Source organism: Pseudophryne corroboree, chromosome 1 (assembly GCF_028390025.1).
Source record: "Pseudophryne corroboree isolate aPseCor3 chromosome 1, aPseCor3.hap2, whole genome shotgun sequence".
Lineage (NCBI taxonomy): Eukaryota > Metazoa > Chordata > Amphibia > Anura > Myobatrachidae > Pseudophryne > Pseudophryne corroboree.
The window spans coordinates 383722557-383742316 of record NC_086444.1 but is presented as its reverse complement, the minus strand read 5'-3'; the positions used below and the strand labels follow the sequence as shown (position 1 = coordinate 383742316).

Below are 19760 nucleotides of genomic sequence, written 5' to 3'. Positions count from 1 at the left end.
GGATGAGCCGTGTGATCGCACGGGGCGGCCACCGTGGCACTTGCTGGCTCCTATCCTGATCCCTCTCCTCCCTACCATAGTACTCTACTCAGGGGGCGGAGTTTTGAGAAATGACGAGGTTGTGTCATGACGTCACAACGCAACAGTGTAATTTCATGAAACTCCGCCCCCGAGCAGAGTACTATTGACTGGAGGAGAGGGGGCAGGATAGCAGCAGAGAGTTTACACTCTTGGCAACAAGCATTATCCCTGGCAACGAGCATGACACCCAGAGCCAGAGCATGAAACCCCTGGCAACAAGCATGGAACCCCCTGGCAACGAGCATGGAGTCTAGAGCATGAAACCCCTGGCAATGAGCAGGTCATTTAAAAGTAATTAGAAGCCTTACTGTTAAGCATAATGCATCACGGGCATTGTGGTGTGTGGCATAATATGGTGCAGGGGGCATAATATGGTGCAAGGGGCATTACTGCGTGAGGTTTAATATGGTGGAATTTTTTTCTTTCCTGTGGTGGCCGAGGCCTGTTGGAGCAGGGTCAAAGACTGGCGTGTAAGGAAGTCTTTTCCTGTGATGCCATGCCCGCTTGTTGGGAGTGCGCGCAAAATAGTTTTTTTTTATGTATATGGGGGATGGACAGACATTTTGTACTGTTCGCACTAGGAGCCAAATTGTCTGGAAACAGCCATGTGTGTACCCTGTGCTGTATTACTAATCAACATTTTCAAAACATACAGTATGCTTTCCCGTTGTTGTTTTTTTGAAATCATGAGAGAATATAAAATACAACATTGTGGGTAAACAAACATACAGTATGCTTTCCAGTTGTTGTTTTTTGAAATCATGAGAGAATATAAAATACAACATTGTGGGTAAACAAACATACAGTATGCTTTCCCGTTGTTGTTTTTTGAAATCATGAGAGAATATAAAATACAACATTGTGGGTAAACAAACATACAGTATGTTTTCCCATTGTTGTTTTTTGAAATCATGAGAGAATATAAAATACAACATTGTGGGTAAACAAACATACAGTATGCTTTCCCGTTGTTGTTTTTTGAAATCATGAGAGAATATAAAATACAACATTGTGGGTAAACAAACATACAGTATGTTTTCCCGTTGTTGTTTTTTGAAATCATGAGAGAATATAAAATACAATATTGTGGGTAAACAAACATACAGTATGCTTTCCCGTTGTTTTTTGAAATCATGAGAGAATATAAAATAGAACATTGTGGGTAAACAAACATTTTATAAAAAAAAAAAAGGATTATTATTATAAAACAGTAGCTCTAAAGCATAAAGGTTATGGGTAAAAACAAGAGGGGAATATGAGTAGTGAGTAGGTGGATCTAAAGTGGAAAAGCCAGTAGTGATGGCAAGCTGTGAGGCTTTACTTACCGCAAATAGAGCCAGCAGCCACAATAAATCCAGCCCAAGAATAACCTCGTCGGAAAAATGCATCAGAAAGAGCAGAATCTGGTATCAGTGTGTTCCAAGGCACCATTAGAGTCAGCACAGTAGACACCAGGATGTAGGCCGACGTTGCAATGCCTAGAGACACAGCTGTTGCAATAGGAATAGATTTTTGAGGATTCCTCGCCTCTTCACTTGAGGATGCAATCACATCAAAACCAACAAAGGCATAAAAGCATGTGGCAGTGCCGGACATAATGCCAGACCACCCGAATGGAGCAAAACCTCCATATTCAGCAGACCAGTTCTTTGGCTCTGCAAGGATAAACCCAAATATTAGAATAAAAACTATGATACCCATACTAATGGCAGCAAAAATGTGATTAAGCCAGGACGATACTCTGACCCCAAAAGATATAAATGCTGTGGCAAACAATAAGATTCCAGCAGCCAAAAAATCAGGGTAATGAGCCAAGAACTGTACATTCCAAGTTCCAACATGGCTTTCCGTGAAGTTCTTGATTTTGTGGTCAAATATAGAGTCTAAATATCCACTCCAAGCTCTGGCAACTGCTGCCCCACCGATCATATATTCCAAGATGACATTCCAGCCAATGAGAAAGGCCCATATTTCACCGACTGAAACATACGTAAACATGTATGCAGAGCCAGTCTTTGGCACCCTAGCACCAAACTCAGCATAGCAGAGAGCTGCAAGCAAAGAGGCAAACCCGGCAATTATAAATGATATAAGGACAGCTGGCCCTGCTATCTCCTTAGCCACTGTGCCAGTCAGTACATAAAGGCCAGAACCCACCATTCCACCTACACCTAAAAGTGTGAGGTCAAGGGTCGAAAGGCATCTTTTCAATGACGTCTCCATCAGGTCATCTTCCAGAGTCTTAACCCTGTTCAGTTTCTGGCAGAGCCGAACCAGAGACGCAGTAGTGGGTAGTTTGCTACCCATCTTACAAGGAGTTATTCCTTACCAAGTGCCCAGGATAACGAATTACTGATGTATTTCCTTCATGTCTATTGGCAGTAAATATCTAAAACAACAAAGAGAAATTATTATTATTATTATTATGTATACGGTAGACAGTAATTCTGCTGCTCAAAATATATCACAAGTAATTTCTTATATTCTTTAGGTCATTTTTGGCTTATTACATTAAATGCAAGTTAGGGTATAAAATCACATTATGTATCTATTTTTCTAGGCACCTACTCTCTGATTATATGATATTAGCTGGATATTATATTATATTAGCTTAGTGCACAGGTACTCAAACTCGGTCCTCAGGACCCCACACGGTGCATGTTTTGCAGGTCTCCTCACAGAATTACAAGTGAAATAATTAGCTCCACCTGTGGGCCTTTTAAAATGTGTCAGTGATTAATTAATACACCTGTGCGCCTGCTGGGTTACCTGCAAAACATGCACTGTGTGGGGTCCTGAGGACCGAGTTTGAGAACCACTGGCTTAGTGTATTAGTAATAATCACTTTATGTTACCTGTACATTTGTTTCAAAGTAAGCTGATTCAACCATACATGGACATTAGTATACCCAAAAACGAAAAAAAAAAAAAAAAAATATATATATATATTTATTGCTTTTCTCCCTTTTGTTGATTCTTTCTGTAATATTTTATAAAACACGTGAAGCTTGATCGATGTAGATTTCACATTCTTATCATTTTAGAGGTACTGGTGAGATTAACATTAAACCACATTCAGCCTGGTCATCTGCTAACATGGGTGTTGGAATGGGGAGGGGGGTAAGGGGGCAGCTGTCCCCCTCCCCAAATATTTGAGATTCACCAGACAATGTACTGGGTTGCAGGCACAGTGCGGCTATCATCTAGGTTTACCACAGGTAGTGTTAAGGGCAGAGCACACGAGAGATGTGTGCTGAGCGATCTATCACAGACCACTCAGCACACAGCGCGATGTGTGCTGAGTTAGGGGCGCTAATTTCACCCAGCGTGTGAAATGAGCGAAGTGCTAGATTGTGCCAATCTAGCACCAGCAATAGCGACGCTCAGGGCCGTGCATCGCTATCGCTGGGGGGCATACACACGGAGAGATCCGTACTTAACTTCTAAGCAATCTAGTCAGATTGCTTAGATTTTAAGCACTGATCTATCCATGTGTACCCCCTATAAGGATGGAGATATATACGTTATGGTAAGAACTTACCGTTGATAACGTGATTTCTCTTATGTCCACAGGTATCCACAGGATAACACTGGGATATTGTCGAGCGACAGCAAAAATGGCACCAACACGGTCACGAGCTTTCTGGCCTCCCAGGATGCATTGGGGCCCCCACTATACAGTCCCGCCCACTGACTCAGTCAGATCAGTTCTTTCCACAGCGATTTTAGGCAGGAACATCAGGCAGAAACCTGTTTAGGCGATAAGAACACACATGCACACCCTTCCATACAAGAAGGAAGAGGTTTTAGTGATTGTCTAGATCCTCAAATCAGATGAGTCAGGGTGGGATCCCTGTGGATACCTGTGGACATAAGAGAAATCACGTTATCAACGGTAAATTCTTAGCATAACGTATATTTCTCTGGCTGGGTCCACAGGATTATCCACAGGATAACATTGGGATTCCCAAAGACATTTTAGTGGTGGGGACGCTCCTGATTGCAGAGTGTGCAGAGACATTAGCCGGAATAGGGAGATCTGCATGAGAATAGGCTTCTGATATTACCATTCGGAGCCATTTCGCCAGCGTCTGTTTAATAGCAGGCCATCCCCTTCTATGGAATCCGTAGAGGATGAAGAGAGAATCTGTTTTCCTGATGGCACTAGTACGATCTATGTAGATTCTTAAAGCCCGGACCACGTCCAGTGACGCTTCTCCCGCAGAAAGTCCAGATACCTGAAAAGCTGGGACTACAATCTCTTCATTCAGGTGAAACTTTGATACCACCTTTGGAAGATAGCTAGATCTCGTTCTGAGAACTGCTCTGTCTGGAAAAAAACTTAGGAAAGGAGACTTACATGATAATGCTCCTAAATCTGACACTCTTCTGGCTGACGCCATTGCCAGTAAAAAAAGAACTTTAACCGTTAACCACTTAAGATCTGCTCTCTCAAGTGGTTCATACAGAGGACCCTGGAGAAATTTAAGAACTAAATTCAAATCCCAGGGAGCTGCAGGAGGAACAAATGGAGGTTGAATATGTACTACTCCTTGAAAAAATGTACGTACATCCTGTAAATCAGCAATCTTCTGCTGAAACCATACAGTTAACAGTGATACTTGAACCCTCAAGGAAGCAACTTTCAAACCTTTATCCAATCCTGCTTGAAGGAAATCCAAAATCCTAGCTACTTTAAAAGATCTCGGATTGAAATTTTTTCCAGTACACCAGTGAATATAGGCTTGCCATATTCTATGATACACACGGGCCGAAGAAGGCTTTCTTGCTCTAAGCATAGTTTGGATTACTTGTTTCGAAAATCCTTTAGCCTCTAAGATAGAGGTTTCAATAGCCACGCCGTCAAAGACAGGCGATCCAGATGACTGTGACAACAAGGACCCTGCATTAGCAGATCTGGACGTTGAGGTAGCAGTATCGGTGCTTCCATGGACATTCTCAACAGATCTGTGTACCAATGCCTTCTTGGCCAGGCTGGAGCTATTAGAATGATTGCTCCTTTTGCCTGTTTTATCTTTCTCACTACTCTGGCTTCGACGCGTGCGCGCACATGTGCCCCCGGAGTCCGGCGTCCTGCCCCTTTTTACTCCTAGAGTGAACACTATAACAGCCTTCCAGAACAGAGATATATTAGGCCACAACCAAATGCCAGAAGTCGGCACCCATGGTTCCACACTTAGGACACCGTGAGCTATGAGACCCCCCAATATGTGCTAACCTCACCGGGGTCATATACACCCTGTGTAGAATATATAATTGTATTTGCTGATATCTAACAGAGGAAGTGGAGATCCGATGGGATCCCATAGCACTGTTTCATGCATCGTCTGATAACACACCCACATCCGACTCCCACCTACCACGGAGAGAAGTTAGAGGGTCACTATGGTGCATCTGGAGAATGCGACCATATATCTTATAAACTAGATGTCCCGAGTCCAGTGTCCGCAGCATTAATTTGACCGGGGAATCAACGAGGACCGAAGGGCCAGTCGGGAACTGGGCAGCCAGAGCATGTCTCAGCTGAAGGAATCAAAGAAGAGCCCAGAGGGGACATTGTGCACCTGTTGAAGATGTTGAAATGAGTTAAGGGTCCCATCACTATACAAATAGCCTAAAGAATATACTCCCCAGTTTCCCCAGACCTCCCGGACTTGAAGCTGACACAGCTCCGGCAGCCCATAAGCATTATCCAGTGGGGTATCAGGATCAACACCGTGACCACGCATCACAGAATGCACCAATTTCCGTATTAGGATGGATTGTTTAATCAGTGGCAGTGTGGACATTTTGACACTACCGCAAAGAAGTAGCTGTAATGGGGAGCCACCAGGATAGTCATGGTGCATCATCAGCGAGTGCAAAGCCAGGGCATCAATGTCGCTAACCCACTCCCAGACATGTGTCAGTTGCGCTGCATAATAAAAACGGAAGTTGGGGAGGGCCAAACGCCCCAACTCCCGTGACCTGGTTAGGGTATCCAGTCTCAAACGTGCCCGCTTACTAGCCCACACCAGGGAGGAAAGCAACCCCTTTATTTGCTTAAAAATCCTCTGCGGAATGTAAACGGGAGAGTGCTGCAAAACATATAGAAGTTTGGGCTGAAAAAACATTTTTACCATGTTAACCCTTCCCGTGACCATTAAAGGTAGCTTCCCCCAAGCCTTCACCCGGCTACGGAGATACGTAATCTGAGGAGTAATATTCAGGGAAGAGAATTTCTGAGGATCATTAGACACCCAAATGCCCAGATATTTGAAGGAGTCCACCCACCGCAATGGGAGAGCTACTAACGGGGAGGTAGGAACTTCGCCCCGAAGTGGGGTAATAAATGATTTCTCCCAATTAATCAGGAGCCCAGAGTATCGCCTGAACCCAATAATAATTTCCAAAATCCTAGGCATAGACTCAGCATAGCGATCCACAAACAACAAAATGTCGTCGGCGTATAATGCCACCCTGTCCTCACGGGCACCCACTTTAAAGCCAGAAATCCCCACGTCCGCCCTCAGGAGGCACCAAGGGGTTCAATGGCTATAGCGAACAGAGTAGGAGACAGTGGGCAACCCTGTCGCGTACCCCTAGATAGGGTAAAGGAGTGAGATACAAATCCATTTACCGCTACACTCGCCGAAGGAGAGGAATACATTAATCGAACATATTTAATAAAGTTTGGGCCTATACCAAATCTACGCATAACTTCCCACGAATAATCCCACTCCACAGAATCAAAAGCCTTAGCGACATCTAACGAAACGACTATAGAGGAGGAGGGGTCCTTACGGGGAATTTGTAGGAGAGTAAACAGGCGTCTAAGGTTAATGGAAGTCGATTTATTGGGCATAAATCCCGTCTGATCCGGGTGTATTATGTGGGAAATAACTGCATTTAATCTGCCAGCCAGCACCTTGGCCAAAATTTTTATATCAGTGGGTAAGAGGGATATAGGGCGATAGGACTCAACTTTCCTAAGATCCTTGTCGGGTTTAGGGAGAACCACAATCACTGCCTCCGCCATAGACGGGGGGAGAGACTCCTGTGCAAAGATTTGGCTATACAACTCAAGGAGACGAGGGACAAAGAAATCCAAGTGTTGCTTATAGACCTCAGAGGGTATGCCATCCAAACCCGAGGCTTTACCACTAGCGGAGGCCCTAACAGCGGCCATAATTTCAGCAGAGGAGACAGGCGCTTCCAACAGGTCACAAGCTTCGCTGGACAAGGTGGGGAAACAAACACTGTCTAAATAGTCATTCAGTTGCGACGGAGTACAATCCAGTTTGGATTCGTACAGACGGCTATAGTAGGATACAAATTCAGCCGCCATTTGTGGAGTCTGGGTCAAAGAAACACCATCAGAGTTCACAATCTCAATCACAACACTAGTAGGTCTATCACCCCGGGCCAGGGAGGCCAGGTATGTCCCCGGCCTATCACCAGTAGCGTAAAAGGTATGGGAGGAGAAAAGGAGTCTATGCCGAGTCTTTTCATTCCCTCTGAGCCGATAACCAGGCCAGCTTAGAACTGTTCAAAGAATCTTGTAAGTATTGTAATTCTGCAGCGACACTCTGGGCCTCCAGCTCAGCCTCCCGTCGCCTATAAAAGGACTTCAAATTAGACACCCTTTTAATCAAACTCCCCCTCAGAAAGGCCTTAAACGTGTCCCATAAATTAGAGATAGTTTTTTCGGCACTATTCAGTACAAAGAATTCCCGCCATGCAGCCACCAAGTCAGAGCCATCCCCCATGTGTACGAGCCAGAATGGATTAAATTTCCATACAGCTTGGCCCCTAGAGCAGTTAAAGTCTAAAGTAAAGGACAAGGGGGAGTGATCTGATATATCCCTAGTCTCATACCTAATACTACCAACCCGGGGAACCATATCGTTCGAGAGGAGGGCCAGGTCAATCCTGGAGAACGAAGAATGAGAGAAACAGGAGTATTGTTTAAGAGACGGGTGTCTCAATCTCCAAGGATCGACCAGGCCCAACCCCGACACCACATTTGCAAAAGTGTATTTCCCAGGACATGCAGCGGATGGAGACATAGAGAGCCTGTCCTTCGCCGCATCTAGCACATTATTGAAGTCCCCTAGGCAAATAACAGAAATCCCGGGGAATGAGGCCATGAACCCAGCAGCCTTCTTAAGAACATCAGGAGAGTAGGGAGGGGGCACATAAACAGCTAGAAGGAGGACAGGGACATAAAATAGTCTACATTTCAAAAACACATATCTCCCCCAGGGATCCGTTTGTATAGACTCCAGCACGAAGGGGACGGTCCTCCTAATAAGGACTGAAACTCCACGAGAGGCAGAAGTGTGCATGGAGTGGTACGCCCACCCCACCCAGGGTCTTTTCAAAGAGAGAATCTTACTACCCCACCAAGTAAGTCTCCATGAGGCAGACAATATCAGCGGAATAATGTTTAATCTGTCGGAGTACCAGGGACCTCTTAACGCCATCATTGAGCCCTCTCACATTCCATGATATCATTTTAAGCCCAGCCATAGGACGTCAGAAGTGTAATAAGCGCAACACCCCGCAGCCGGCCAAGTCCGCCATGCATAAGTGCAGTTACCGGACACCATTGCTTAAATAGTACAGCCAGGGCCGGTGCAAGGATCCTCAGCTCCCTAGGCAAATCTTCGGGGACACCCCCACCCCCCATCCCAAATACACAGTCCCTTAAGTGATAAAGTGTGGGGGCGCCATCTTATAGGTTTCACAGCCACCGCCTGATAAAGAAGCAGCACTGCAAACTATAATTTTGCACCCTCCTTTAACTCATAAAGGAACAGCGTGCTGCAAAAAAGGGTGTGTGGTCTCACATGAAAGGGGCAGGGCAGGGACGCTATGGCGGAGATAGAGGGAGGGTGAGGGTAGGGACACTGAGGGGGGTTAGAGGGAGGGTGAGGGCAGGGACGCTGAGGGGGAGATAGAGGGAGGGGGAGGGCGGGGACGCTGAGGGGGAGACAGTGGGAGGGTGAGGACAGGGACACTGAGGGGGGTTAGAGGGTGGGTGAGGGCAGGGAAGCTGAGGGGGAGACATAGGGAGGGTGAGGGTAGGGACACTGAGGGGGGTTAGAGGGAGGGTGAGGGTAGGGACGCTGAGGGGGAGTTAGAAGGGGGTTGAGGGTAGGACGCTAACGGGGGTTAGAGGGAGGGTGAGGATAGGGACGCTGAGGGGGATTAGAGGGTGGGTGAGGGCAGGGATGCTGAGGGGGGTTAGAGGGAGGGTGAGGGCAGGGACGCTGAGGGGGGGACAGAGGGAGGGTGAGGGTAGGAACACTGAGGGGGGTTAGAGGGAGGGTGGGGGTAGGGACACTGAGGGGGGTTAGAGGGAGGGTGAGGGCAGGGGCGATGACAGGGAGTTAGAGGGAGGGTGAGGACGCTGATGGGGTTAGAGGGACGGTGATGGTCGGGACGCTGACTGGGAGTCAATGAGAGTGTGGGGGCATGTGTACATAGGATGCAGTAATCTGTGTACCGTCCTAAGAAATACTTTTCCTGACATATGTCTTCTGTGGAATTTTATTTAAAATGATGTGTATATAAATATATGTGTGTATGTGTAACATTAAAAAATATAGCTCTATTAAAATAAACAAATGCTTTAAATCTATGTGTCAATTAAACTTAATATGTAGTCTATATGCAATGCAGAGAGCCCCCGACTGTCACTTACCTGATAAAGGCTGAAGCAGTGCCTCCTCTTCATTTAAGGGACAGGCAGCTGTCACACGTGGGTCTCTATCTCTGATGTCTCGTCTCCACCTCCTGGTTATTGGGTGCCGCTCCTCCTCGGTTAGTCTTTGCAGGGGGAGGGTCAGGCTTTGCTCTTGGTGTGACATCATCATGTCACACCAAGCAGCTACCCGTGCTACCCAGCGCAATGGGGAGGCGGAGCTCGGGACGGGACTCAGAGCTGCTAGTCTCCTCCTGGATTTGACTGGGCGGGCGGCGACAGCGGAAGTATATTTAAAATTTCTGTTATATGGCCAATGTTGGTCCCGGCCCGGTGCACACCTGGACCCCCTTTAGTTTCGCCGGGCACGGTCACCGAGAGAGGGGGAGAGGCGGGACGCGCTCTACATGCTGCTGGTGCCGCTACTCACTGCCTGACATTCAGTGAAGGGCAGAGGCTGCGGCGGCTACAGTGCACATCAGCAAGGTAGCAGAGCAGGGAGAGCGCCTCCCTGCTTTGCAGACCTTGCTGAGCGATCAGCCGGTGGTTGGAGAAGTACTGGCCGCTGCTGTAAATCTTGCCATCCCGGGTGAAGGTGCCGCCCCCGTCCTCTAGCAGCTCTTCTCCTTACACGACTTGTCAGCGTAGCTAGGGAGCGGATCTTCTTCCTGGTCATCGCGGCAGCAGGGAAGGGGGAGAGCGATGCAGGAGGGGGAGGTGGTGGTGGTGGTGGTGGGGGGGGGGGGGGGACAGGACCCGGACATCCAACACCGGGTGAACAGGGAGCGGGCGCCTCGCATCCCCCACAGCGCACATCCTGTGACATACTGTACTGCACTCCACTCAGCACCGCCCTCCAAGTGCCGGCACCCATAGGCAGCTGCCTAAAGCTGCCTAATGGTAGCGCCGGCCCTGAGTACAGCAGCAAACCATGTACATTCACAACATAAACTTCCACACAAAAAATAAGTACAACCCAAAACCTTCCCCCGCCCACCTCCCTGTATACCACCCCCAACATGCAGCATACTTGGATCCCAAAACTGAGTGCAAAAACCTAGAAATAAAAATAAACAAAACTTCGTAGCACCATAAACTAGTGCAAGCACACCTTAATCGGGGCCAAGAATATAATGACTCTCGGGAAAAAAAGAAAAAGAAAAAAAGGAGGTAGCATCCAGCCACCAACTACTGCCCCCCGAAAAATTGAGAGGAAATCATAGAGATCCACCCCTTAGGTCAATCCAATACACAAAGCGAAACATATATGGATATCAGAGAACAAGACCTATCCAACCATATATATAACCCCCCCCCCAGGGAAAGAAGGAAAAAAAACCCACCAAAAAAACCCCCCACATAACAGAGATATCAGAGCAGGCAAGCGAATAACCATATAACCTGTCTAAACCGCGGGAGCAGAATAGCGGGGGATGAAGTGGACATCAACATCAATCCAACCCTCCCACATCCTATCGCTTTGCAGTAAATAGCTTATATAAGCACAGCAAGCAGAATAAACAACAAGGAAAACAACACAAAAAAAAAACAGGAGAAAGTCTGCCTCTAGAGCGAAGCCGGGAATTCAAGGATCCGCAAGGGCACGCCTCGCCGGGAACCGTCTGTCCAGCCATACCATGGCCTCACGAGGAGTTGTGAAAAACTTTGTTTCCCCATCAGCCACCACCCGCAGTCTAGATGGGAAGAGCATGGCATATGGCAGGTCAAGTTCACGGATTCTCCTCTTAACAGGCAGGAATTGAGCCCTATCTTTTTGTACATCCACCGCAAAATCCGGGAACACCGATATGGGCGACCCATTCCACTTTAAAGGGCCTTTGGTACGAGCCAGCCTTAAAACTATGTCACAATCACGGAAGTGGAGGAACTTAGCAATAAAGGTGCGGGGTGGAGCCCCAGGAGGCAGCGGGCGCATCGGAACTCTATGAGCCCGTTCAACAGTGAAGTAAGGCGAAAATTCCTCAGATCCAAAGGCATCCCGGAGCCATTTTACGAGAAACTCTTCAGGAGCGGAGCCCTCTTCCTTCTCTGGCAGGCCAACGAAACGGACATTATTGCGCCGCAGACGTCCCTCCATATCCGTCAGCTTTTTGCGCACATCTGTCATTTGAGATTCCAAGGCATCAGTGCGACGACCCAGCTGGCCGGCAGATTCTTCAACATTGGATAAGCGGGTCTCAGCCTCTCCCACTCTCTCTCTCACCCGCTGAAGGTCCTGATGAATAATGGAGAGATCAGACTGCACTTGCCCGATTTTATCAGCCAGACGCACCTCGCTGGCAGTCACCGAAACCAATACTCTCTGCAATGCGGCATCCGGAGGGTCGGAGGAGGCGGAACTATACGCAGGAGATGGGGGTGATGCCTCGGATCTTACAGTCTCTCCCCTCTGTTGTTGAGAACCAGGGTTACGGACAAACTTATCCATCGCTCCCGCCGCCGCGCCAGTCTGGCGGCCTCTCACCATTTTGGACAACACGGTGTCACTCCCTCCAGCGAGCAGGATATATCAAAGCAAATACAGGCAGAGGGGGGCGCCCGCTCCACCACCCCACAGATAGGCCAGCGGGTGCGAGAGAGTATATAGATATGTATAAATAGACAACAGGGCCAGAGTCTCCAATGATAATGCAAAGTGTCCGCCTAAGGTAGCAGGGATTGTCACCCTCAAACAAAGCCTTGGGGTACAAGGGATCAGTCCCCCGGCACCAACCTCCAGGCACAGCAGGGAAGCGCGCGCCACATATGATGGGGGCAGGGTCGACACGCCAGAGGAGCGAAACAGGAGGAAGGGGGAAAGGGTGTATGCAGCTCAATGACCCTCCGGTCGGCACAGTTAAGGCTCCAAATATTAATGCTCCCCGCAGCAGTAAACTTGCATCCCAAGTACCTGAGTCCCAGTCTGGAAGGGGATGTACAACAGCCAGGGGTCCGGAAAATGGCCGCTAAGGCAGGCAGTGAATAAACCTCATGGTGGCCGCACTGTGCTCCCTCCAGGCTTCACCCACAGCTAGAGGGCCGGGTAGTGTGGACCAGCAATGCATGTAACAATGCCCCCGGACGGCTGCAGCGGGCGGCGGTGGACAGCGGGAGCCGCACTTCTGGTTTCCCGTGCAGCGCGAGTCCGCGGCAACGCTGGGCAGTGTAGGCAGCCCCACACAGGACTCCACCCGGGTGTATCAGCAGGCTGACAGGCGGCAGATGAGAGCCCCGCGCTCCCGTCCTCCAGGGATACGGCTGGCCGCAGCGGGCGGCGGTAAGTAACAGGAGCCGGACTTCCGGGTATAGGGAGACACGAGGCAGCGGTCCCACGCGCCGGCCCAACACGGATCAAGGCCCGCCAGGTATATAGGGCTCCAGGACCTCAAATAATAGCGGCAGCCGGATCAATCACATTCCAGGAGGGGCAGGAGATATTCACACATCGATGGCCTCGACATTAGACCCGGGGGGGGGGGGGGGGGGAGTACAGGATGGTAAAACAGGATCAAGTGGCTGGAGAGCTGCACACTGCAAGTGCTACTCCATGCCCGTCCAGGCCACGCCCCACGCTAGAGACCTTTTTACTTTTACTGGAATCTTTATCATCTGATGATTTCCGTTCCATTTGGTCAGAATAAGGTGCTGCAACGGTCTGGAGTGGAATTGCACATATTCCACCATGTCGAAGGTTGATACCATCAGTCCCAACAGTCGCATTGCTGCATGGACTGACATTGTCTGGGCTTGCAACGCTTCCTGAGCCATGACCTGCAACTTGACTATCTTTTTCTCTGGTAAGAGAACTTTCTGTAGGTCTGAATCCAATATGGCCCCCAAATGAACCATCCGCTGTGACGGATTCAGGGACGACTTTTCCCAATTTATGAGCCACCCGTGTCTCTGTAAACAAACTATCGTCTGTTGAAGATGGCTCAACAGTAAATCTTGCGACTGTGCTAAGATTAACAGGTCGTCGAGGTATGGGAATATTCTTATCCCTTGTATGCGCAGACAAGCTGCCATAACCACCATGATCTTGGTAAACACCCTGGGTGCTGTAGCTAGCCCGAAAGGCAAAGCTTGGAACTGGAACTGTTCCTGGAGGATGGCAAACCTGAGGTAACACTGATGTGACAGTGCTATAGGCACATGTAGGTAAGCATCCCGTACATCCAGAGATACCATGTAATCTCCCGGTTCCATAGCCAACATTATGGAGCGTAGCGTCTCCATAAGGAACTTCGGGATCCAAATGTATTTGTTCAACATTTTCAGATTGAAGATTGGTCGGTATGACCCATTTGGTTTCTGGATTAGAAATAGATTGGAGTAAAACCCCTGTCCCCTTTGTGATGGAGGTACTGGGACAATCACACCTGACTGCAGTAATTTTTGGACTGCTTCTTGCAGGGCATTGGCCTTCGACTCTATACGAGACGGGCTGGTGCAAAAAAATCTTTGAGGAGGCTGCCTCCTGAATGGGAACCCATACCCCTGAGATACTACCTTCTGCACCCAAGCATCTGTTGTTGACTACTGCCATATGTGTGCAAAATGAAGGAGTCGGCCCCCAACCCTGGAATCCTCCAGGCGGAGGCCCGTCTCTTCAGGCTGATGGTTTCTGTTCAGGTTTGGAAGCTGGCTTTTTGCTAGCCCACTGCTTCCTACCCCTGAATTTAAAACTGGGGTTGTTTATGCTCCTCTTTTGCTTTCGCTTTGCCAACGAAAACAGCAAAATTTTAAACCCTTGGACTTAGGGTTATAGGTAGCCGGAAATCTGACCTTTTTCGATTCAGCCTCTGACTCTAGGATATCCGATAAAAGTTTTCCAAATAATATATTACCGACAAAAGGCAATGCTTCCAATTCCTTCTTGGATTCCACATCTGCCTTCCAGGTACGTAGCCAAACTGCTCTGCGAGCGACTACTGTCAAGGCTGAAGCTTTAGAAGCAACTGTACCTACATCAATTGCTGCTTCTTCCAAATATTGGGCAGATTGTCTTAAACGGCAAAATCGATCCTCTTGCTCCCCAGTAGGAGAAGGGATGCTATTTTCTAGTTCCTCTATCCATTCGCCCATTGCCTTTGCTACCCAGGCCGAAGCCATAGCAGGTCTTACCACTGCTCCTACTAGAGAAAAAATATTTTTCAAAAGTCTCTCTACCCTTCTGTCTGTGACATCATTCAATGAGGTAGATGACAGTGGTAAAGCAGATTTATGCACGAGTTGCAGAACATGTGCATCTACTTTTGGAGGAACTTCTCTCTTCAAACAATCCACAGCAGGAAATGGATAATAAGAATCCCATCTTTTAGGAATCTTATACTTTTTACTGGGCACCGCCCATGATTCATCCATCATTTCTGTCAGCTCATCTGACGCTGGGAATTCAGCTTTCACTGACTTTGTTCGTAATACAGGTGCTTTCGTTTTTAACACTGTCTTGGCTGGCTCTTCCAACGAGAGAACAGCCTTCACAGCATTAATCAGTTCAGCTACATCATCTGAACTAAAACTCTGCGACTGATCATCATACGGAGTCGAATCTATTGTATCATCATCGTCCGATGTATCATCTTGTGTAGTCTGCCACACAGACGTATCTGTCTTAGTCTTACCTGTCTCCTGGAGGCTACTGGAACCAAACCATAGGAAGGGAGCTGCATGTATGGGTCCATAGTGTAACCTAACCCTTGAGGTGGTGCTACCGGAATTAACCTGTCCGCTATTGAAGATAGAGTCTTTGCGAACATATTCCATGGTGGCTCTGTTGGTGGTTGAACCAACTCCTGTTTTTTACTTCACTGGAAAGCGAAACAGTTTGCACACAAACCCTCATAAGTGACCAATTGATTCATATCAATTACCCCTGACTTACCAGATAAGCATGTTAGGGCTGTAGGAGTGCTTGATAAATTCTCCTCATCACTTTTGCCGCTCACAGACATGGTATTAACCTGTTATTGACTACACAATTTGTGACTGAAAATCACCCTATATGTCAGTATATAGAGGTGAGATCAATCTGACCACAGTGCACCTGATTTGAGGGTCAGAACAGGACTGACATTACACAGAAAAGTCAGCACACATACTAGCAGTCAGTCACATGTTAAAGCATTAGACATTGCCATATGAGAATACAACCTCCATAACAACTTATACATAAGTAGGAAAATTGTACTTCTGTTTTAACTGGTTCTTTTTTCAACATAACATGCAGAAAACACAGTAATACACAGGTCTCATATGCAATAGGTACTAAAAATTAACAATGCATACTAAGAAGTAGAGAGAATTTTTAGTACTGTATACCCTGCCTCCTGAGAGCGGGATACAGGGAGACTCACCACACTTCCATATCCAAGCACATACGCTCGTAAGACGCTGAGTGGATTCAGACGCTACTGGTGTACACTGCCGCTTCTTGATAACTGATAACGGACACGGACGCTCACCAACGGACACGGACGCTGAGCGACTTCCACGTGTATGCAGACGCTAAGGCCTGCGACTCAGTCTGGCAGGTTTATCTCCATTGTACACAACCGCAGCGTCTAAGCTGCGACCGAGTACCCTCGTGGTAGCGTCTGAGCCGGAAGTGAGGTCATTCAGTTCATGAAACGAGAGACACGCGGGAACTGGCCATGAACTCGGAGGAGGGGCGGCCAGGAGAGCGTCTGAATCCCCCTGTTGACTTAAACTCCCAGGATCGCGGCCTCTACCTAGTCCTGGCGCCTATGATCCCAGGAGCGTAGCGCTGTCGCACTCTAGATGTTCGGCGCATCAACACACTGTTTGTAGTCTCCACCAAATCAGTGTAGCTGTGTCCTGACACCTCTAGTAAGAGAAAGTCCATAGACACACCGTCTCCCCATGCTCCGGCCACAGCCTGGTTACGTCTGCTGGACCTGCTAGAACATCCGACACAGACGCCCGTCGAGACAGCACTGATACCCGAAGGTAAGCGTTGTTGCGACCCGGTGAGGAGTTGTTGGAGCGACTCTTTCTAGTATGCGTTTAAGACGCTGTTAAGAGAAGTCGCTCAAGAAACAATATAGTAAGTATATAAAAATAAAATAATAAAAGCTTGAGGCTGCTCTCACAGCAGCCCTGTGACCATGCGGCTTCCTGCCGCACCAAGCAAAAGACTGATCTGACTGAGTCAGTGGGCGGGACTATATAGTGGAGGCCCCAATGCATCCTGGGAGGCCAGAAAGCTCGTGACCGTGTTGGTGCCATTTTTGCTGTCGCTCGACAATATCCCAATGTTATCCTGTGGATAATCCTGTGGACCCAGCCAGAGAAAAACCCCTTTCTGGCTAATCCACCTCCTCCCTCCCCACGAACCTTATCCACCCGCTTCCAGGGCCCTCCTCCATCCTGCACCCAGCTCCAATCCCTACAGTGTGTGACTATTTACTGTGGGCTGTGTCCCCTTCCCTGGGACCAGTCCTATCCCCTTCTTACCTCCCCTTCATATATTCCTCCCCTCTTTCCCCTCAGTTCCTCCTCCCCTCGCAGCACCCCCTACCCCAACAGATAGATACAAATCTCTATATAAATATAGCTATACATATCTATCTCCATCAGGTAGGTGCTGTGGCGGGTAAGTCCAGCTGCCCCTGAGGGGATGACATTCAGCAATTTAGGGGCACCAAAAGTAAATATCTTGGCCCCACAACTTAAAAATATTGTGGCGCCGCTGCCTGCTAATGAACTAGAAAGGAAACACACAATATTGATTGTGTTAGGTAACTTTCTGGATGTACATGTAGACTCTAGTTTGGAAAAAACTGTGCATATATGAAACCAATATTTACTGCCATCCAGTCATCTAATCCTGAACAGCTGCAGATACATTACATAAATGACAAGTGGGTATGTCTTCTTTGGAAGAATTGTGACAACCTTTAAACCCACACTTACAAAAATCTAAACATCTAGAATTATGGGTATATTTAAACAAACAAGCAAGAAATAATAAGAATTTACTTACCGATAATTCTATTTCTCGTAGTCCGTAGTGGATGCTGGGGACTCCGTCAGGACCATGGGGAATAGCGGCTGCGCAGGAGACAGGGCACAAAAGTAAAAGCTCTAGGATCAGGTGGTGTGCACTGGCTCCTCCCCCTATGACCCTCCTCCAAGCCTCAGTTAGGATACTGTGCCCGGACGAGCGTACACAATAAGGAAGGATTTTGAATCCCGGGTAAGACTCATACCAGCCACACCAATCACACTGTACAACCTGTGATCTGAACCCAGTTAACAGCATGATAACAGCGGAGCCTCTGAAAAGATGGCTCACAACAATAATAACCCGATTTTTGTAACAATAACTATGTACAAGTATTGCAGACAATCCGCACTTGGGATGGGCGCCCAGCATCCACTACGGACTACGAGAAATAGAATTATCGGTAAGTAAATTCTTATTTTCTCTGACGTCCTAAGTGGATGCTGGGGACTCCGTCAGGACCATGGGGATTATACCAAAGCTCCCAAACGGGCGGGAGAGTGCGGATGACTCTGCAGCACCGAGTGAGAGAACTCCAGGTCCTCCTCAGCCAGGGTGTGCCCCTGACCAAGTAGCAGCTCGGCAAAGTTGTAAAGCCGAGACCCCTCGGGCAGCCGCCCAAGATGAGCCCACCTTCCTTGTGGAATGGGCATTTACATATTTTGGCTGTGGCAGGCCTGCCACAGAATGTGCAAGCTGAATTGTACTACACATCCAACTAGCAATCGTCTGCTTAGAAGCAAGAGCACCCAGTTTGTTGGGTGCATACAGGATAACAGCAAGTCAGTTTTCCTGACTCCAGCCGTCCTGGAAACCTATATTTTCAGGGCCCTGACAACATCTAGCAACTTGGAGTCCTCCAAGTCCCTAGTAGCCGCAGGTACCACAATAAGCTGGTTCAGGTGAAACGCTGACACCACCTTAGGGAGAAACTGGGGACGAGTCCGCAGCTCTGCCCTGTCCGAATGGACAATCAGATATGGGCTTTTGTGAGACAAAGCCGCCAATTCTGACACTCGCCTGGCCGAGGCCAGGGCCAACATCATGGTCACTTTCCATGTGAGATATTTCAAATCCACAGATTTGAGCGGTTTAAACCAATGTGATTTGAGGAATCCCAGAACTACGTTGAGATCCCACAGTGCCACTGGAGGCACAAAAGGGGGTTGTATATGCAGTACTCCCTTGACAAACTTCTGGACTTCAGGAACTGAAGCCAATTCTTTCTGGAAGAAAATCGACAGGGCCGAAATTTGAACCTTAATGGACCCCAATTTGAGGCCCATAGACACTCCTGTTTGCAGGAAATGTAGGAATCGACCGAGTTGAAATTTCTTCGTGGGGCCTTCCTGGCCTCACACCACGCAACATATTTTCGCCACATGTGGTGATAATGTTGTGCGGTCACCTCCTTCCTGGCTTTGACCAGGGTAGGAATGACCTCTTCCGGAATGCCTTTTTCCCTTAGGATCCGGCGTTCAACCGCCATGCCGTCAAACGCAGCCGCGGTAAGTCTTGGAACAGACATGGTACTTGCTGAAGCAAGTCCCTTCTTAGCGGCAGAGGCCATGAGTCCTCTGTGAGCATCTCTTGAAGTTCCGGGTACCAAGTCCTTCTTGGCCAATCCGGAGCCACGAGTATAGTTCTTACTCCTCTACGTCTTATAATTCTCAGTACCTTAGGTATGAGAAGCAGAGGAGGGAACACATACACCGACTGGTACACCCACGGTGTTACCAGAACGTCCACAGCTATTGCCTGAGGGTCTCTTGACCTGGCGCAATACCTGTCCAGTTTTTTGTTCAGGCGGGACGCCATCATGTCCACCTTTGGTCTTTCCCAACGGTTCACAATCATGTGGAAGACTTCCCGATGAAGTCCCCACTCTCCCGGGTGGAGGTCGTGCTGAGGAAGTCTGCTTCCCAGTTGTCCACTCCCGGAATG

The 19760-nt window shown here is 48.2% G+C and overlaps 1 protein-coding gene across 2 annotated transcripts in view; it reads right to left on the bottom strand.

Moving 5' to 3' along the window:
- Window positions 1–19760, bottom strand: part of SLC7A4 (solute carrier family 7 member 4) — a 98971-nt gene that overhangs the window by 18063 nt on the left and 61148 nt on the right. For both annotated transcript variants that reach the window (XM_063913165.1, XM_063913166.1), the window contains exon 2: window positions 1407–2470. In XM_063913165.1, coding sequence (XP_063769235.1) covers window positions 1407–2388 — 982 coding nt within the window. In that variant the 5' untranslated portion in view covers window positions 2389–2470. The remainder of the gene's footprint in view (window positions 1–1406; window positions 2471–19760) is intronic.